This window comes from Microtus ochrogaster, unplaced genomic scaffold, assembly GCF_000317375.1.
Source record: "Microtus ochrogaster isolate Prairie Vole_2 unplaced genomic scaffold, MicOch1.0 UNK8, whole genome shotgun sequence".
Classification (NCBI taxonomy): domain Eukaryota; kingdom Metazoa; phylum Chordata; class Mammalia; order Rodentia; family Cricetidae; genus Microtus; species Microtus ochrogaster.
In genome coordinates this window covers 10,500,461-10,514,683 of record NW_004949106.1, presented here as the reverse complement: position 1 = coordinate 10,514,683, position 14,223 = coordinate 10,500,461, and the positions used below count along the sequence as shown (strand labels likewise).

At 44.2% G+C, this 14,223-nt stretch overlaps 1 protein-coding gene and 2 pseudogenes across 1 annotated transcript in view; all 3 read left to right on the top strand.

The window, feature by feature from the left end:
* Nucleotides 1-2,917, top strand: part of LOC101986988 — a 4,342-nt pseudogene extending 1,425 nt beyond the window's left edge.
* Mettl21c (methyltransferase like 21C) overlaps nucleotides 2,510-14,223 on the top strand; it is a 27,826-nt gene continuing 16,112 nt past the window's right edge. The window contains exons 1-2 of the mRNA XM_026788843.1: nucleotides 2,510-2,612; nucleotides 2,909-3,028. Of these exons, the coding sequence (XP_026644644.1) occupies nucleotides 2,510-2,612; nucleotides 2,909-3,028 (223 nt within the window). The remainder of the gene's footprint in view (nucleotides 2,613-2,908; nucleotides 3,029-14,223) is intronic.
* Nucleotides 12,865-14,223, top strand: part of LOC101986703 — a 5,277-nt pseudogene continuing 3,918 nt past the window's right edge.

Here is a 14,223-nt window from a genome sequence, read left to right as displayed (position 1 = left end):
TGCGCCACCACCGCCCGACTCACACACAGGGTTTTTAAGAAACAGTTGTAAAAGACTTTCTCTCCTGCATGTTCTTGTCCTTAAACTGTGAAGACACTATTTTCTGGAAAATACAAGAATATTAGTCATTGTAATTATCACATCTAATAGATTTTCAGACTATTTTACCAAGACTGTGATTGGCTTATCTTATTCAAATTTGAATTAAATGCATGCCAGGCAAACACAGTAATAGCTCAGCTGCATTTCAGCCGCTCGGATTTCAGCCCTCCTTCACTAGGTCATTTGTGTGTTCAAGGGGAAGGAGCTATTCAGATTTTAGAACCATTTACAAGAATTTCTCATCTCCTTTTCTAGATGAGTTTCTGGGTTCAAACTCCAGTTGCCATGCTTGCTGAGCATCTCCTGTGGACTTCCCTTTCTTTACATTTTCTCCCCCTCTAGACAGGGTTTCTCTGTGTAACAGCTGTGGCTATTCTAGAACACACTTTGTAGATCATGCTATCTGCCTCTGACTCCCAAGGACTGGTATTAAAGGCATGTGCCACTACCACCTAGCTCATTTACTCTTGTTTAGCTACTGAAGCTTGGAATTGTTCTATTTTTAGTTTCTGACTGTTTGATATTAATCTGAGAGACTGCTAGCCGTTTTGTTGCTATTGTCATTGTTTTTCTTTTGCCTCACTGGGAATCTCTGGCTGACTTGGAATTGGTATAAGACAAAGCTGACCTTGAAGACGTGATCTTTGATCGTTCTGCTGTGCAGGCACTGTCTTATATACCCAAAGCACAATTTAAAAAGTGACCATATAAATAATGAGTAAAATCTGTAGATAATAGTATGGCCAGTGTTGCCTCTTGACCAAATCATATCCATATGGGTAACTTACAATTCCTATATTCATGGGAATTATTTATGTAAGATAAAGAAGAGTCCAATGAAACCTGTTTTTAAAAGATACTGGAAATGAATTTGGAAGGATATTATATGACATTACAGAAATATCTATTTGTTTTTATTATGATGAATAATCAGAAGTTTAGTTGTGATAAAGGAAATTATAAGAATTATCTAGGCAGAGACTGGGCGGGGCTGGGGGCAGGGACACGGGGTGGCCGGAGCGCAGCGGAACCGGATGCGGCTTGCTCACACATCCTGGGTGGCTTCGGGGGTTCCGGGGCAAAGAGCGCGGCGGGGGGGACCGATGTTTCCGCCTTAGTTACTTTTTACTTGTCTCATCTTTCAGACTTTGCACTTGACTATGCCCCGCAGCCAGCAAGCCTTCAGTATCCTCGCATAATGCCACTTCCTGCAGACAGCAAGGGCTCACGCTTCCAGACTGGACGCAAGCGGAGCGATGAGCCGTTCATCCTTTCAGAGAGATTTGGGAACAGCGGCGTAGGCTTCGGAAGTAGATCTCGCTCCCACTCCCAAGACCCCCAAAAAGTGACGCTTCTTGGAGATGGCACACGCTTTGTGGTGTACCCCCAGATTTTCACTGCTCACCCAGACACCATGTTGGGAAGAATGTTTGGACCAGGAAGAGGCCAAGGGAAAAGAGGGAGTAGGAGGTTGCCGAAGGGTTCAGTGCCTTCCGCTGATTATTACAAAACTGACATCAGCAACTATCCGGATGGACGGCATCTCTATTCCCAGATCTGAGAGACGCATGTGACTATCTCTGCATTAACTTTGACTTCAACGCTATCCACTGTCAAGATCTGAGGGCTTTACCTCCATGAGCTGCCCGATGATGGTGCTCACAAGCAGTTTGATCACCACCTCGAGGAACTGATTCTGCCCATCACGGTGTGCTGTGCCAAGAGAGGGGAGCGAGAGTGCCACATTGTCGTGCTGACAGATGAGGATTCTGTGGACTGGGATGAAGACCAACCCCCCACACTCGTGGGGGAAGAGTATTCCCAAATTCTTTACAGCTCCAAGCTCTACAGATTCTTTCAGTACATTGAGAACCGAGATGTTGCTAAAGGGCCGGAGCCTGAAGAACATTCGCATTGGAATTGAAGGGTATCCTACTTGTAAAGAAAAGATTAAGAGGAGACCTGGAGGGAGGTCTGAGGTGCAGCGCCCCTTTATCCAGATGTCCTGGGAAAAGGAGGAAGGGAAGAGTCGCCGTGTGGCTTTCCAGTGTGTTCGGCAGCAGGCCCTTCACTAACCTGGTGGCTTCTGGAGGGGACGGCTTGGAAGACCAAGAGCTAATAATGCATCATCCGCCACAGGTGGACGAACTTGACCGGCTAAATGCTCCACTCTCTCAGGTGGCTTCTAATGACTTCCAAGATGAGGGACAAATAGGGTCTGCCTGCCCCTTTCCAGAGCGCTTCTCTGTGGGAGCCCCCAACCTGGCCTCCTGGTTTCTCACCCCACTCCTCCTATCTGTTTCCATCCCCTCTCCCTCACTATTGTGCCCCTTCTCAGTCTGTCTCTGGCTGTGTGAAGAAGCTTTCTGGTAATCAGACAACCAGCTTAGCCGGCCCTGGTAAACAGATGTTGGGTCTCTTGCTGTTGGTTGAGTCTTGTCCAACTGCGGGAGAGGAAGTGGACTCCCGTCGCCTCCCGGTTGACACAGAAGCCCACATCTTTACACCCAGTGGGTGGGGTTTTTACCTCCGACAAATTGCTTAACTGCAAAAGGACCAAATGCCAGAGACAGTCTGTGTGCTAAGGCAAGTGTCCTCGGCCGAGGAGGTTTGCCAGGGTGGATGAAAGGCAGTTCCTGGGTGCTACAGCCACGCGCAATCCGGCTAGAATGTCTGAAAGGAGTCCCCGGGAGCTCAGACTCAGCACTGCTCTTCATCAACACAGGACACAGGTCTGCAGCAGGAGATCAGTGACCAGCTGTGTTAGTGCAGCCTTTGGCCTCGGGGAGTCAGAGCCCAAACTGAGGCTTCGTTTGGGGAGAAAAAAAACCTTTTAGGTGGCAGAATGGCTCCAGGCCAGGCCTGCGGACTGCACCCAGGGACAGCGTGGTGCTGCGGGTATGGCAGGAGACCTGGTGCCTTGAAGGTGAGAAGAGATTTGCTTGGTACCTTCCTGTGAGCGCCAGGGAGGGCTGTGCTGAGCTCAATAGAATCATCAGCTGTGCAGACCCTGCCCGCGTTCTCGCACCAATATATTCACCTTTCTTCCTTTCTTTCTTTCTTTCTTTCTTTCTTTCTTTCTTTCTTCCTTCCTTCCTTCCTTCCTTCCTTTCTTTTTTCTTTCTTCCCTCCTTCCTTTCTTTTTTCTTTCTTCCTTTCTCTTTCTTTCTCTTTCTCTCTCTTTTCCTTACTTCCTTTTTTCTTCCCTCCTTTCTTTTTCTTTCTTCCTTCCCTTTTCTTTCTTTCTTCCTTCCTTTCTTTTTCTTTCTTTCCTCATTCCTTTCTTTTTTCTTTCTTTTTTTTCTTTCTTCCTTCCTTCCTTCCTTTCTTTCGCTCTCTCTCCCTCTTTCTTTCTTTCTCTCTTTCTTTTTTTAAATAGCCCATTAGCTGCTTAAACATGGTAAGAAAATGATACTACTGTCCTCCCCAGGGTCAGGTCCAGGCCTTGCCTCTTGGTTTGATCTGTTCACTCTTACATGTGTGGTATATGGCAGCCCCTTCCTCTGACATTTCTTCGGCTGTGTGCAGAGGCAAGCCAGACAGCAGTATCTGGGATTACCTTACTTTGTGGTAGAAGTTGACCTTTGAGTCGGTCCTCCACCTTGGATATTTTCCCATCATAAGTGGTACATGTAAGCTGTTTGCTTCAAGTTCCTTAAAGAATATGGTTAGTGGCCGGGCAGTGGTGGCGCACGCCTTTAATCCCAGCACTCAGGAGGCAGAGACAGGCAGATCTCTGTGAGTTCGAGACCAGCCTGGTCTACAGAGCTAGTTCCAGGACAGGCACCAAAGCCACAGAGAAACCCTGTCTCGAAAAACCAAAAAAAAAAAAGAATATGGTTAGTTCCTTGAAGTCCGTCTGCTTCCATTAAGTACTGTATAGTATACTACTTGATGGCGGTAAATTCAGGTTTGGGAAACCCCTCTTTCCAGAACTGAAGAACAAGAATGTTCTTAAAAGGGTGTGTTCGTTTTGTGGCAGCATCACAGTCAGAGTTGGTGTGAGATCTTTCTTGCTCAGAAAAGGACTGAAGGGCAACTAAGCAGCCCTGGTTTTTGTGGTGACCATTTGGATCTTGGTGAGGCTGAAGACCAGCATCCAGAATACGGTTATCTGTCTAAAAGTTACATCTGGGAAGCTGATGGGCTTGTATTTGAGGTCAGGTCTGGCCTTGACTTTGTTGGTGCTACATGTTTGTCCACTCACAGTGACCAGTCCAGGCCCCTGTTCAATGGTGTTTCCTTTGTGCTGATGGCCACTGGAGTATGACTGTTTGCTTGTGTGGTGTTGAGGTGTGAGCAGTGTTTTCTTTGTCCTTTGGAGTTGCTTCACTGCCTTCAGCCTTTGATGAACTAGGTCTTTGATGAACTACCCCATTCCCCAAATAAGTTAACATGCTGTGGCTGCAACTCATGGGGTTTGAGTAGGAAGCGGTCTGAAGGCTGGCCAGTGCCGTGGGACGTTGGTGACTACAGGAAGGCCTGGGACAGAGGCCTTGGGGAGAGGAGGCTCCTTTTGCACCCTCAGCCCCACCCTTCCCTAAATTTCAATGTCATTTGTAGTTTGGTGTTTTCCGTCAGCCTTGCCTGCTGTTCCAAAGTTGGGACATTCTTTAGTGCTCCCTGCAGGACTAAGGACTGGGTTACTGTTTTTCTTTGGAATTGGTTATTGGCTTTATGTGTGAGAGAACTGTACCAATAAAAAAACAAAAATGGATTTTGAGCTCATGTGTCTCTTGCAAGTGCCTGACTAAGCAGGCCGGGTTGTGTGCACAGAAACAGCTTCATGATGAAAATGACTTTACCTAGAGTCTCAGAACATCTTAGCAAGATTACCTACACCCAAGGCTTGACTGTTCAGTGTCCTTGTATGCTGTGTAATTGATGATAAATCCAAGCCAATAAGGCCCTGGAGAACAGAGACATAGCATTACTTGGTGGAGAAAGGTGACGGCAAAAGTTGAAGATTGAAGTGACTGGGTACAGTAGCGAAAGCTACTTTACCCAGCCCCTCGGGAAAGTGAACAGGCCTGAGGAGAGCGGTGGGGGCAGCACAGGAAGAGGGGCATCCTCAGAGTCAGGATGTGTGTCTTCGGGAGAATGAATGTTCAGAGCACAGACTTCAGCTCAAACTGTGTGCTTGAGTTTGAGCTGGGCGATTTCTGAGATGGGCGCAGGGAGCACAGTGCACAGCAGAGCACCGCCACCTCCCTAGGGGACAGAGCCACTTTTGTGTCTGGATGGGGTCATTTCTGGACAACTATTTTCTCCTAATGGCAAAATGCTTGTAGGTTTTGCCTCTTACTTTGTATTTACTTTTGAAGTTGCACTTGTTCGGCTACCAGTGTTTACAGAATCCTGTGTGTGGGATGCTTCATGTTTTTATTTGTAAAAGAAAGAAAGGAAGGAAGGAGGGAGGGAGGGAGGGAGGGAGGGAGAGAGAGAGAGAGAGAGAGAGAGAGAGAGAAGGAAAGGAAGGAAGGAAGGAAGGAAGAAAGAAAGAAAGAAAGAAAGAAAGAAAGAAAGAAAGAAAGAAAGAAAGAAAGAATTGTCTAGGCAAAGAAATTCAAGAAGAATTGAGTGGATGGTAGGGAAGAGAATTGTTTAATGAAAGGGGATCGAGGTTGGTTTTTTTCACTGATGAAACATTGGAACTGAGGGAATGGGGAAAGACCCCTCATAAATAAAGTATATAAGGAAGAATGAGCTCTAGTCTTAACTAAAATGATTTAATATGGGTGGAGTAAAAAACACTGATGAAAAATCAAAGATCCATCTGCTCTTGTTGTGCTAGGAAAGTGAAGAACAGAGAAGCTGTATTTGGGTCCCTGTCCATTCCAGGCTATCTGCTAATGCAGATGGGTTTAAGCGGTTGGGATGATCATATGTGAATTCTGGCTATAGTTGGCACATAGGGGGACATGCGAGTGACGCAGATCTCCTTAGGTAAATGAACATTTAATCATAGTCATCCTCTCAAGGGAAAGGAGTTTGGCATTTTCATTCCCTGTTCTGATTACCCTGGGATTCCGAAGAGACCCTTCAGAATAAGGGCCCCGGTTTTCATGCAAGTGTTCCCGAGTATTTCTGATCACACTGTCTCAGTATTAAGGCATGCTGCAGTCCTTCCCTTTGGGAGGTGCCACCGTGTCTTTATTCCAATACCTAGAGTGACTCATATGTCAGCAATGAAAAGATGATCCCGTGTAGAAGCTGCTGCTGCTGTTGCCATCATGATTTCTGCACCGGGCAGGGAACCGAGTCTGTAACCGTCAGCTGATCTTCTCACATGTGGGAAGCTCATAAGCTGCCCTGCAGTCCAGGGTTTCAGCTTGCACCGAGCTGATGATTGAATTCTGATTGCCACTTAGGGTTTTCTGCTAACATTGGAAGAAAGGATCCACAGAAGAAGGACCTCCAGGAATTGGTTTTCCCTTGGAGGAATCCAACAAGATCTACTGTATTATTATGGCAAAGATCTCTTAACTAAAACATGAAACCTTGATGTCAGTTGTCACTCCTTTTTGCTAGGTATGAAGCTTTTCAAATGGATTTCTAAAATCCATTGGACATTTAGGTCACAGCACGTTTGTGTCACATAGCCCTTCACAGCTGTCCCTGCAAGCACCTATACCAGAGGGGTACATTTGTTATAATCAGTCAGACTCCATCAACACCATCCAGCACTAAAGTCTATGGTACACACTGTAGCTCACTCTCAGGGCTGTAAGTCCTCTGGGATGGGATAAACATTGTAGCATGAATTCACCATTACAGTATTACACAGAGTAGTTATAGTATCCTAAAGATTCCCTATGCTGTTTGTCCCGCAGTCCCCACTTAACCACTAGCCCTTTTGCTATCTGTAGTGTTGCCTCTTCAGACGGTCTGTTATGATTTGGATATCAAGTATTTACTGCAAAGACTCATGTGCCTAAGGCTTGGTATACAGTATTGAGTAGTTGGTTGTAGGAGGAGGCCGCTTGTTTGTTCCCAACTGTTCAGCCCCCAAATAATATTATTTAAATTGCTGCTTGGCCCATTAGCTCTAGCTTCTTATTGGCTAACTCTTACATCTGAATTTAACCCATTTCTAGTAATCTATGTATTGCGACGTGGCTGTGGCATACTGGGTTAAGTTCCATTCAACTCCAGTGGGGCAACATGGCGTCTCTCTGACCCTGCCTCCTCTCTCCCCAGCATTCACTTTAGTTTTCCCCACCTAGCTCTGTTCTTTTGTCCTATCACAGGCCAAGACAGTTTCTTTATTCATTAACCAATAAAAGCAACACATAGACAGACGGATCTCCCACACCATTTGGTACATGAAAGTGCTGATGAGTCTTATCAATAGACTAATCCACTTAGAAGTGCATAGCATTTGCTGGTTACCTTTCTCCTATGACAAAAAGCCTGACATGCACCTACAGGGAGGAATGATTTATTCTGCCTTTCAGTGTTAGGTACTATCAGTCTATCAGGGGAGGGAGGCATACTGCAGGCAGGAGCTTTTGAATACTTGTTACAACAAGGACGATCAGGAAGGGTTAACACCTTTAAGTCTTGCTCCATGACCCATTTCTTCCAGTTAGCTCCCACCTCGGCACTGTAAACTGAGATCAAGTGTTCAAACCCAGAAGCCTATGATGATGTTTTATATTCAGACCATAACGATACTTGGAGCATGCATCTTTTAAGGGTGTATCTTGGCCCTCCATCTCTCTGCTTTCTGGTTGCTCTAAGAAGTGTCTAGTAGTTACTTTTGTCATTGCCCTAACAAAGCACCTAACAAAAGCAACTTAATGGGAAGGGTTTCTTTTGGCTCACAGCTCAAGGGCACAGATGTTGGCAGACAATTCATGGAGGAGGAAGTTTGGGCTGCAGCCAGGAAGCCAAGAGAGATGAATCTTGATGATCAGCTTGCTTCCTCATTTTTATTTTGTTCAGGATCAGCCCCTGAAATGGTTCCATCCATACACTGGGATCAGGGTCTGTAGACTTACTTCATTTAACCTGATCTAGAAACATCCTTCAAAGATTTGTCTCCTCGGTGATTCTAAATCCTAGCAAGCTAACCACAGCAGACAGGCTCCTCTGCACGCTGTCTCTGATGTAAGACAAGTGAACCCTTTGTGAAGCTGCTGGCTCTGTTGATTGAGCAACTTGGAAACGTAAAGAATTATATTTTTATAATATATAGCCCTTGCCCAATGTCTAACAGGTCTTCTGGGAGATTAATTTGATTTACATTTACAAAGTCCCTCAGAGGTGAGTTCTGATTGCCAATAGCAGTAAGCAATTGGAAATTTTTTTTTAAAATATTTATTTATTATGTGTACAGCATTCTTTCCATGTGTGCCCACAAGCCAGAAGGGGGCGCCAGATCTCATTATAGATGGCTGTGAGCCACCATTTGGTTGCAGGGAATTGAACTCAGGACCTTTGGAAGAGCAGTCAGTGCTCTTAACCACTGAGCCATTTCTTTAGCCCCCAGCAATTGGAAATTTATACTGAAATTACCTTTTTTATTTATCTCTCTGTTCCCCAGCCCCACTAATTAACTAAGCCTTGAGAGAAGCTCAGAATAGCACAGCGAGGCAAGGAAAAACATCCAAAATGCAACCACACAGATGTGATCACTATTAACATTTTGATTGCCATTTATTCATATATGGGATCTTACTACAAATAAGTTGTAAAACTGTAGCCCTGCCTGCAGCTCAGCTGTTCAGCAGTTGGATGTAAAGGGTCCATCATCTCTGTACCCAGGCTTACACTTTGTCTAAGGTAGAGAAGAAAAAGGAGAGAAAAACCCAGAGGTGACTCACTTCAGCGTACTTTGGAGATAAACTAAAGGCATTGAGGTCTTTGATAGAAGAAAGAGATAGTGCCTTAGAGACTGATTTGTCTGAGGTTTCAAAGTCAGAGCATGGAAGACAAATCTTCCAAAGGGCAGAGGCTTTCTCAGTTCTTTTTAAAGCCAAGAATGATATTTAAATAACTCAACACATCCATCCAAGATCGGAAGTGTCATCTCTCCAACGGAATCTACTCTAGAAGGGGGAAAGAATGGAAGGCATGTCACACCATGGAACATTCCTGAATAGTTCCACCAGGTAAACACATTTTTTCCTAATAGAATTCTGCTGGGAAAATAATTATCTTTCTGAACAGTGGGTCAAGAGCTGTGGCTAAAATCAGAGTCTGATCAGTTCTAGTTAAGTCTTATAAAAAGCTGTGCTTCCAAGCTTGGGTGATATCACGGAAACAAAGATGATGCTTGTCCCTATCAGAGTTGTGGGCAGTCTGTGCTCCCAAGTTCATCAAAAAGTGGCTTCAATAGAAAATCATTCTTTTCTTGTGGACTTATATATGTAGTTTAGAGAGTAGATACTTGTAGTTATCTCTATTTTAGCTTTTTGTAACAGGTCTAACAGAAAAGCAATTTGAGTTAAGTATGCTTCTTTTTTGTTTGTTTGTTTGTTTTTAAATATGTATTTATTTATTATGTATACAATATTCTGTCTGTGTGTATGCCTGCAGGCCAGAAGAAGGCACCAGACCCCATTACAGATGGTTGTGAGCCACCATGTGGTTGCTGGGAATTGAACTCAGGACCTTTGGAAGAGCAGGCAATGCTCTTAACCTCTGAGTCATCTCTCTAGGCCCTGGAACTAACTCTTGTAGACCAGGCTGGCCTTGAATTCACAGAGATCTGTCTGCCTCTGCCTCCCAAGTGCTGGGATTAAAGGTGTGCGCCACCCACCGCCCGGCTAAGTATGCTTCTTTTACAGTCTCAAATACAAGTCACTAGGAAGAGCTATTAGCAGAATGCTACGTCTATTTGGCCCTACATGTGCTTGGTTCAGATTAAGTCAGAAACCTGCAGTTTGTTAAAATGTAAGACTGAAGAAATGTTACTATCAAGCCTAGCCTTATTTTGAAATCCTTTTAAATATTAAAAATTATCATAGATTATATATACACAACTCTGTGTGTGTATACGAGCTTTCATGTGGATGCATGAACACACAAGTGTGTTCATCACAGCATACATGTCAAAGATAACGTCAAGGAGTGAGTACTCTTCTTCTATTATGGATTTCAGGTCATCATCAGCATCCTTCAGGATGTACTTCTGTCTGCTGTACCATCTTGTTGGTCCTTGATTAAAAAAAAAAAATCTGTGTCAGAATTTCTCATTTCAACCTGTTTCCCAAGCATGGCACCCTTCTTGTAATTGACTCTCGGGCTTACAGTTCAATCCCAGAGCATGTTTGGCTATTAGGATAATGTATAACCTGTTGATTGCCAAATGTGATTTGCACACAACTAAAGCTGAATTTTACTAATTTTAATTTTGCTAATGTAATTTTACTAATAAAATTACAACAAAGTATTTTCCCCTAGTGGATGCCTGTTTAAAGAAGTAGAATGACCCATACTCACGGATCAGAAGAATTCATATTGTAAAATTTGCCATCCTACCAAAAGCAATCTATATATTCAAAACAACATCAGGTAAAATCCCAATGTTATTTTTCAGAGAAATTGAAAAGACCCTGGGTGGCTAAAACAGTCTTGAGCAAAGAGAGTACCTTTCTGTTGCTGTGATAGACTACCTCAACCAAAGGCAACTGCATGAAGAAGTTGCTGAAACTGTGGTCCAAGGAGGCCATGCTCCACTCGGACGTGGTAGCAGAAGATGGAAGTTCGTTCATGTGGCACTTGGCTAGGTCTATCACACTAACACACCCACACTCAGTACTATCTTCTGCATTGGTTGTAGTTCACCCACATGGTATTACTTTTTCATCTTCTTTACTGTGTTGCTTACGCTTCCCAAGTGAAATGCTTCTATTTGAGTCCTTGTCTTTGTGTTTGCTTCTTGGGGAATGCCGGACTCAATAATATCAGGACTGCTGGATGCTTGGAAGACATAGCAGACAACTGTTAATGTGCTAACTGTTCTGTGACTGCCAATCCATCTCTATTTTACACATAAGGACACTGAGGGGCTGGGAAGGTATTATGCTTACCCAAGCTTACCCAGAAAGCGGATGGCTTCTCCAGGATGTCATTATAATCTATCTCATAACAACAAGTCCACTACATATATGGTGCATCTTAATTTGGGCACTGTTGACATTTCAGGACAGAAAATCGATTTTTTGTGGATATTTCCCTGCACATTATGGGCTTCTGAGCTACAGTCTGGCTGCCAGGTACTAGATGCTGACAGCAGGCCTGTCTGTTGTGGAGGAATCTTTTTGGACATGTGAATATGTGTCACTCTGATTGGTTTAATAAAAGCTAACTGGCCAATAGCTAGGCAGGATTTTCTGGGCAGAGGGGATGCTGGAAGAAGGTGCAGTCCCCAGCCAGAGACAGAGAAGCAGGATAGCAATATGGGCGTTACAGAGTAAATGTAATAAGGCCATGAGGCAAAAAATAAATTAATAGAAATGGGTTAATCTAAGTTACAAGCGCTAGTTAGAAACAAGCCTAAGTTACAGGTCAAGCTTTTATAATAATACGTCTCTGTGCCCGTTTTTGTGATTTGGCAATGCAAAAAAAAAATTATGTCTATGGGATGGAGAGATGGCTCAGAGTTTAAGAGCATTGGCTGCTCTTCCAAAGGTCCTGAGTTCAATTCCCAGCAACCACATGGTGGCTCACAACCATCTGTAATGGGGTCTGGTGCCTTCTTCTGGCCTGCAGACATACACACAGACAGAATATTGTATACATAATAAATAAATATATAACTATTTAAAAAAATATGTTCCATTGGGGAAGAGATTATGTTTTTGTTTCCACAGGAAACGAAAGGTTGTGGATTCATTCCAGGTTAAGAGGATCAGGTTTAATCAGGGGAGACCCCCTAAAAATCCTGGATACAAATATAAAAAAAAAAATAAACATAGAAAAACTCCAGAACAGGTGACATATATTCTACCTACTCAAACATAAAACAAAAAAATTATCTTTGGGACCTGCTAGTGTACAATGCACATTCAATACTTGTGTTAATGCAGACAGAATGAATGTTACCTCTGAAAGCGTGTGAGTTTTCAGAGCAAGGGGACCAGACACCAAGGAAAACGGGGGGCCCAGGTGCCTCTGCTGCAGTTTCCTCAGCAGAGTTCTGCATCCAAAACAGCAACAAGGGTGCTGACTGAGATGATCCAGCCTCACAGAATATTCTAGCCAGAATATTCTAGCCAGGACTTGATCATTATGATCATTTTTCAGGAACCCGTAAAGATGCCAGTGTCCCCAGACAATAGGAAACAGTATGGAGAACACACCGCTCACATTCCCAAGAGATGGGATGGGTGGCTTTTGGTTATTCAATGGTTTATGGATATTTGTCATTGTTTGGGATGATATAGAAATGTAATGTAGGATAAAAAGGCAACTATTACCTTCAAATATTTTACATTGGTATGGATTTAGCTATATTGATACAAATTTTAAGCTATTTTTGTTATACTAAATATATGTTTCTACTCTTGTTTAAGGTATTACACCTATGTCGCTTATTTACCAAGGTACTTTAAATTTCTAGTCCTTGGAAGTTATTATTATGCCAGATTGGGGTGGTGCACACCTAATCCTTGAACGCAGGAGGCAGAAGCAGGCAGATCTCCGTGAGTTCAAAGCCAGCCTTGTCTACAGAGTGAGTTCCAGGACAAGCTTCAAGAGCTACAGGGAAATCCTGTATCAAAAAGCCAAAATAAATAAGGATACACAGGTTGTATGCTAACCGGAACACCTGAATCTGTCCAATCGGCAAAAAGATTACTGGACCAGGCTGTTGAAAAGGGAAGACCAGCACCTGGCTTTCATCATGGTGATGGATGTGGAATTGCAGTTCAGGAAATCATGATTCCAGCCAGCAAGGCAGGACTCGTTATTGGAAAGGGGGGAGAGACTATTCAACAGCTTCAGGAACGAGCTGGTGTTCAAATGGTTATGATTCAAGAGGGGCTTCAAAACACTGGTGCTGATAAACCCCTTAGGATTACGGGTGAGCCATACGAAGTTCAGCAAGCCAAGGAAGTGGTATTAGAGTTAATTCGTAATCAAGGTGGTTTCAGAGAAGTGCGGAATGAGTATGGCTGAAGAATAGGAGGAAATGAAGGGACAGATGTCCCAATTCCAAGATTTGCTGTTGGCATTGTAATAGGAAGAAATGGAGAAATGATCAAAAACACACAAAATGATGCTGGTGTTTGAGTTCAGTTTAAGCCAGATGATGGAACAGTGCCTGATAGGATAGCACAGATAACAGGATCTCCAGCCAGATGTCAGCGTGCCAAAGAGATTAACATAGACCTTCTACGAAGTGTTCAGGCTGTAATCCTGGTGGACCTGAACCTGTTGGGAGAGGATGAGATAGAGGTCAAGGCAACTGGAATCTGGGACCACCTGGTGGACTACAGGAATGTAATTTCACTGTGCCAACTGGGAAAACTGGATTGATAATTGGAAAAGGAGGCGAAACCATAAGACGCATAAGCCAACAGTCTGGTGCAAGGAATGCTCCTCCTAACGCAGTTCCTAATATGAAGTTATTTACAATTCGTGGCATTCCACAGCCAATAGACTATGCTCAACAACTCATAGAAGAAAAGACTGAGGGCCCAGTAAATCATTTAGGGCCCCCTGTACCCCATGGGGTTCCAGGTCCTCCCAGGCCTCCAGGGCCTGGAACCATACAACCCTGCACCTTACAATCCAGGACCAACCACCTGCTCCAGCTCCTCACGGTCCTTCAGCCCCACACGCTCCTCAGCGATGGGGAAATGCATACCCACAATGGCAGCAACAGGCTCCTCCTGACCCAGCTAAGGCAAAAACAGATCCAAATGCCCACTATTACCAACAGCAGGCACGGCCCCCGTCTGCAGCTTCTGCAGGTGCACCAACTACAACCCAAACGAACGGTCAAGGTTATACGGAGACCAGCAGAATCCAACTCCAACTGGACAGGTTGGTTATACAAAGGCTTGGGAAGAGTGCTCCAAGAAAATGGGTCAAGCAGTTCCTGCGCCTACTGGGGCCCCACCAGGTGGGCAGCCAGATTATAGTGCAGCCTGGGCTGAATACTATAGA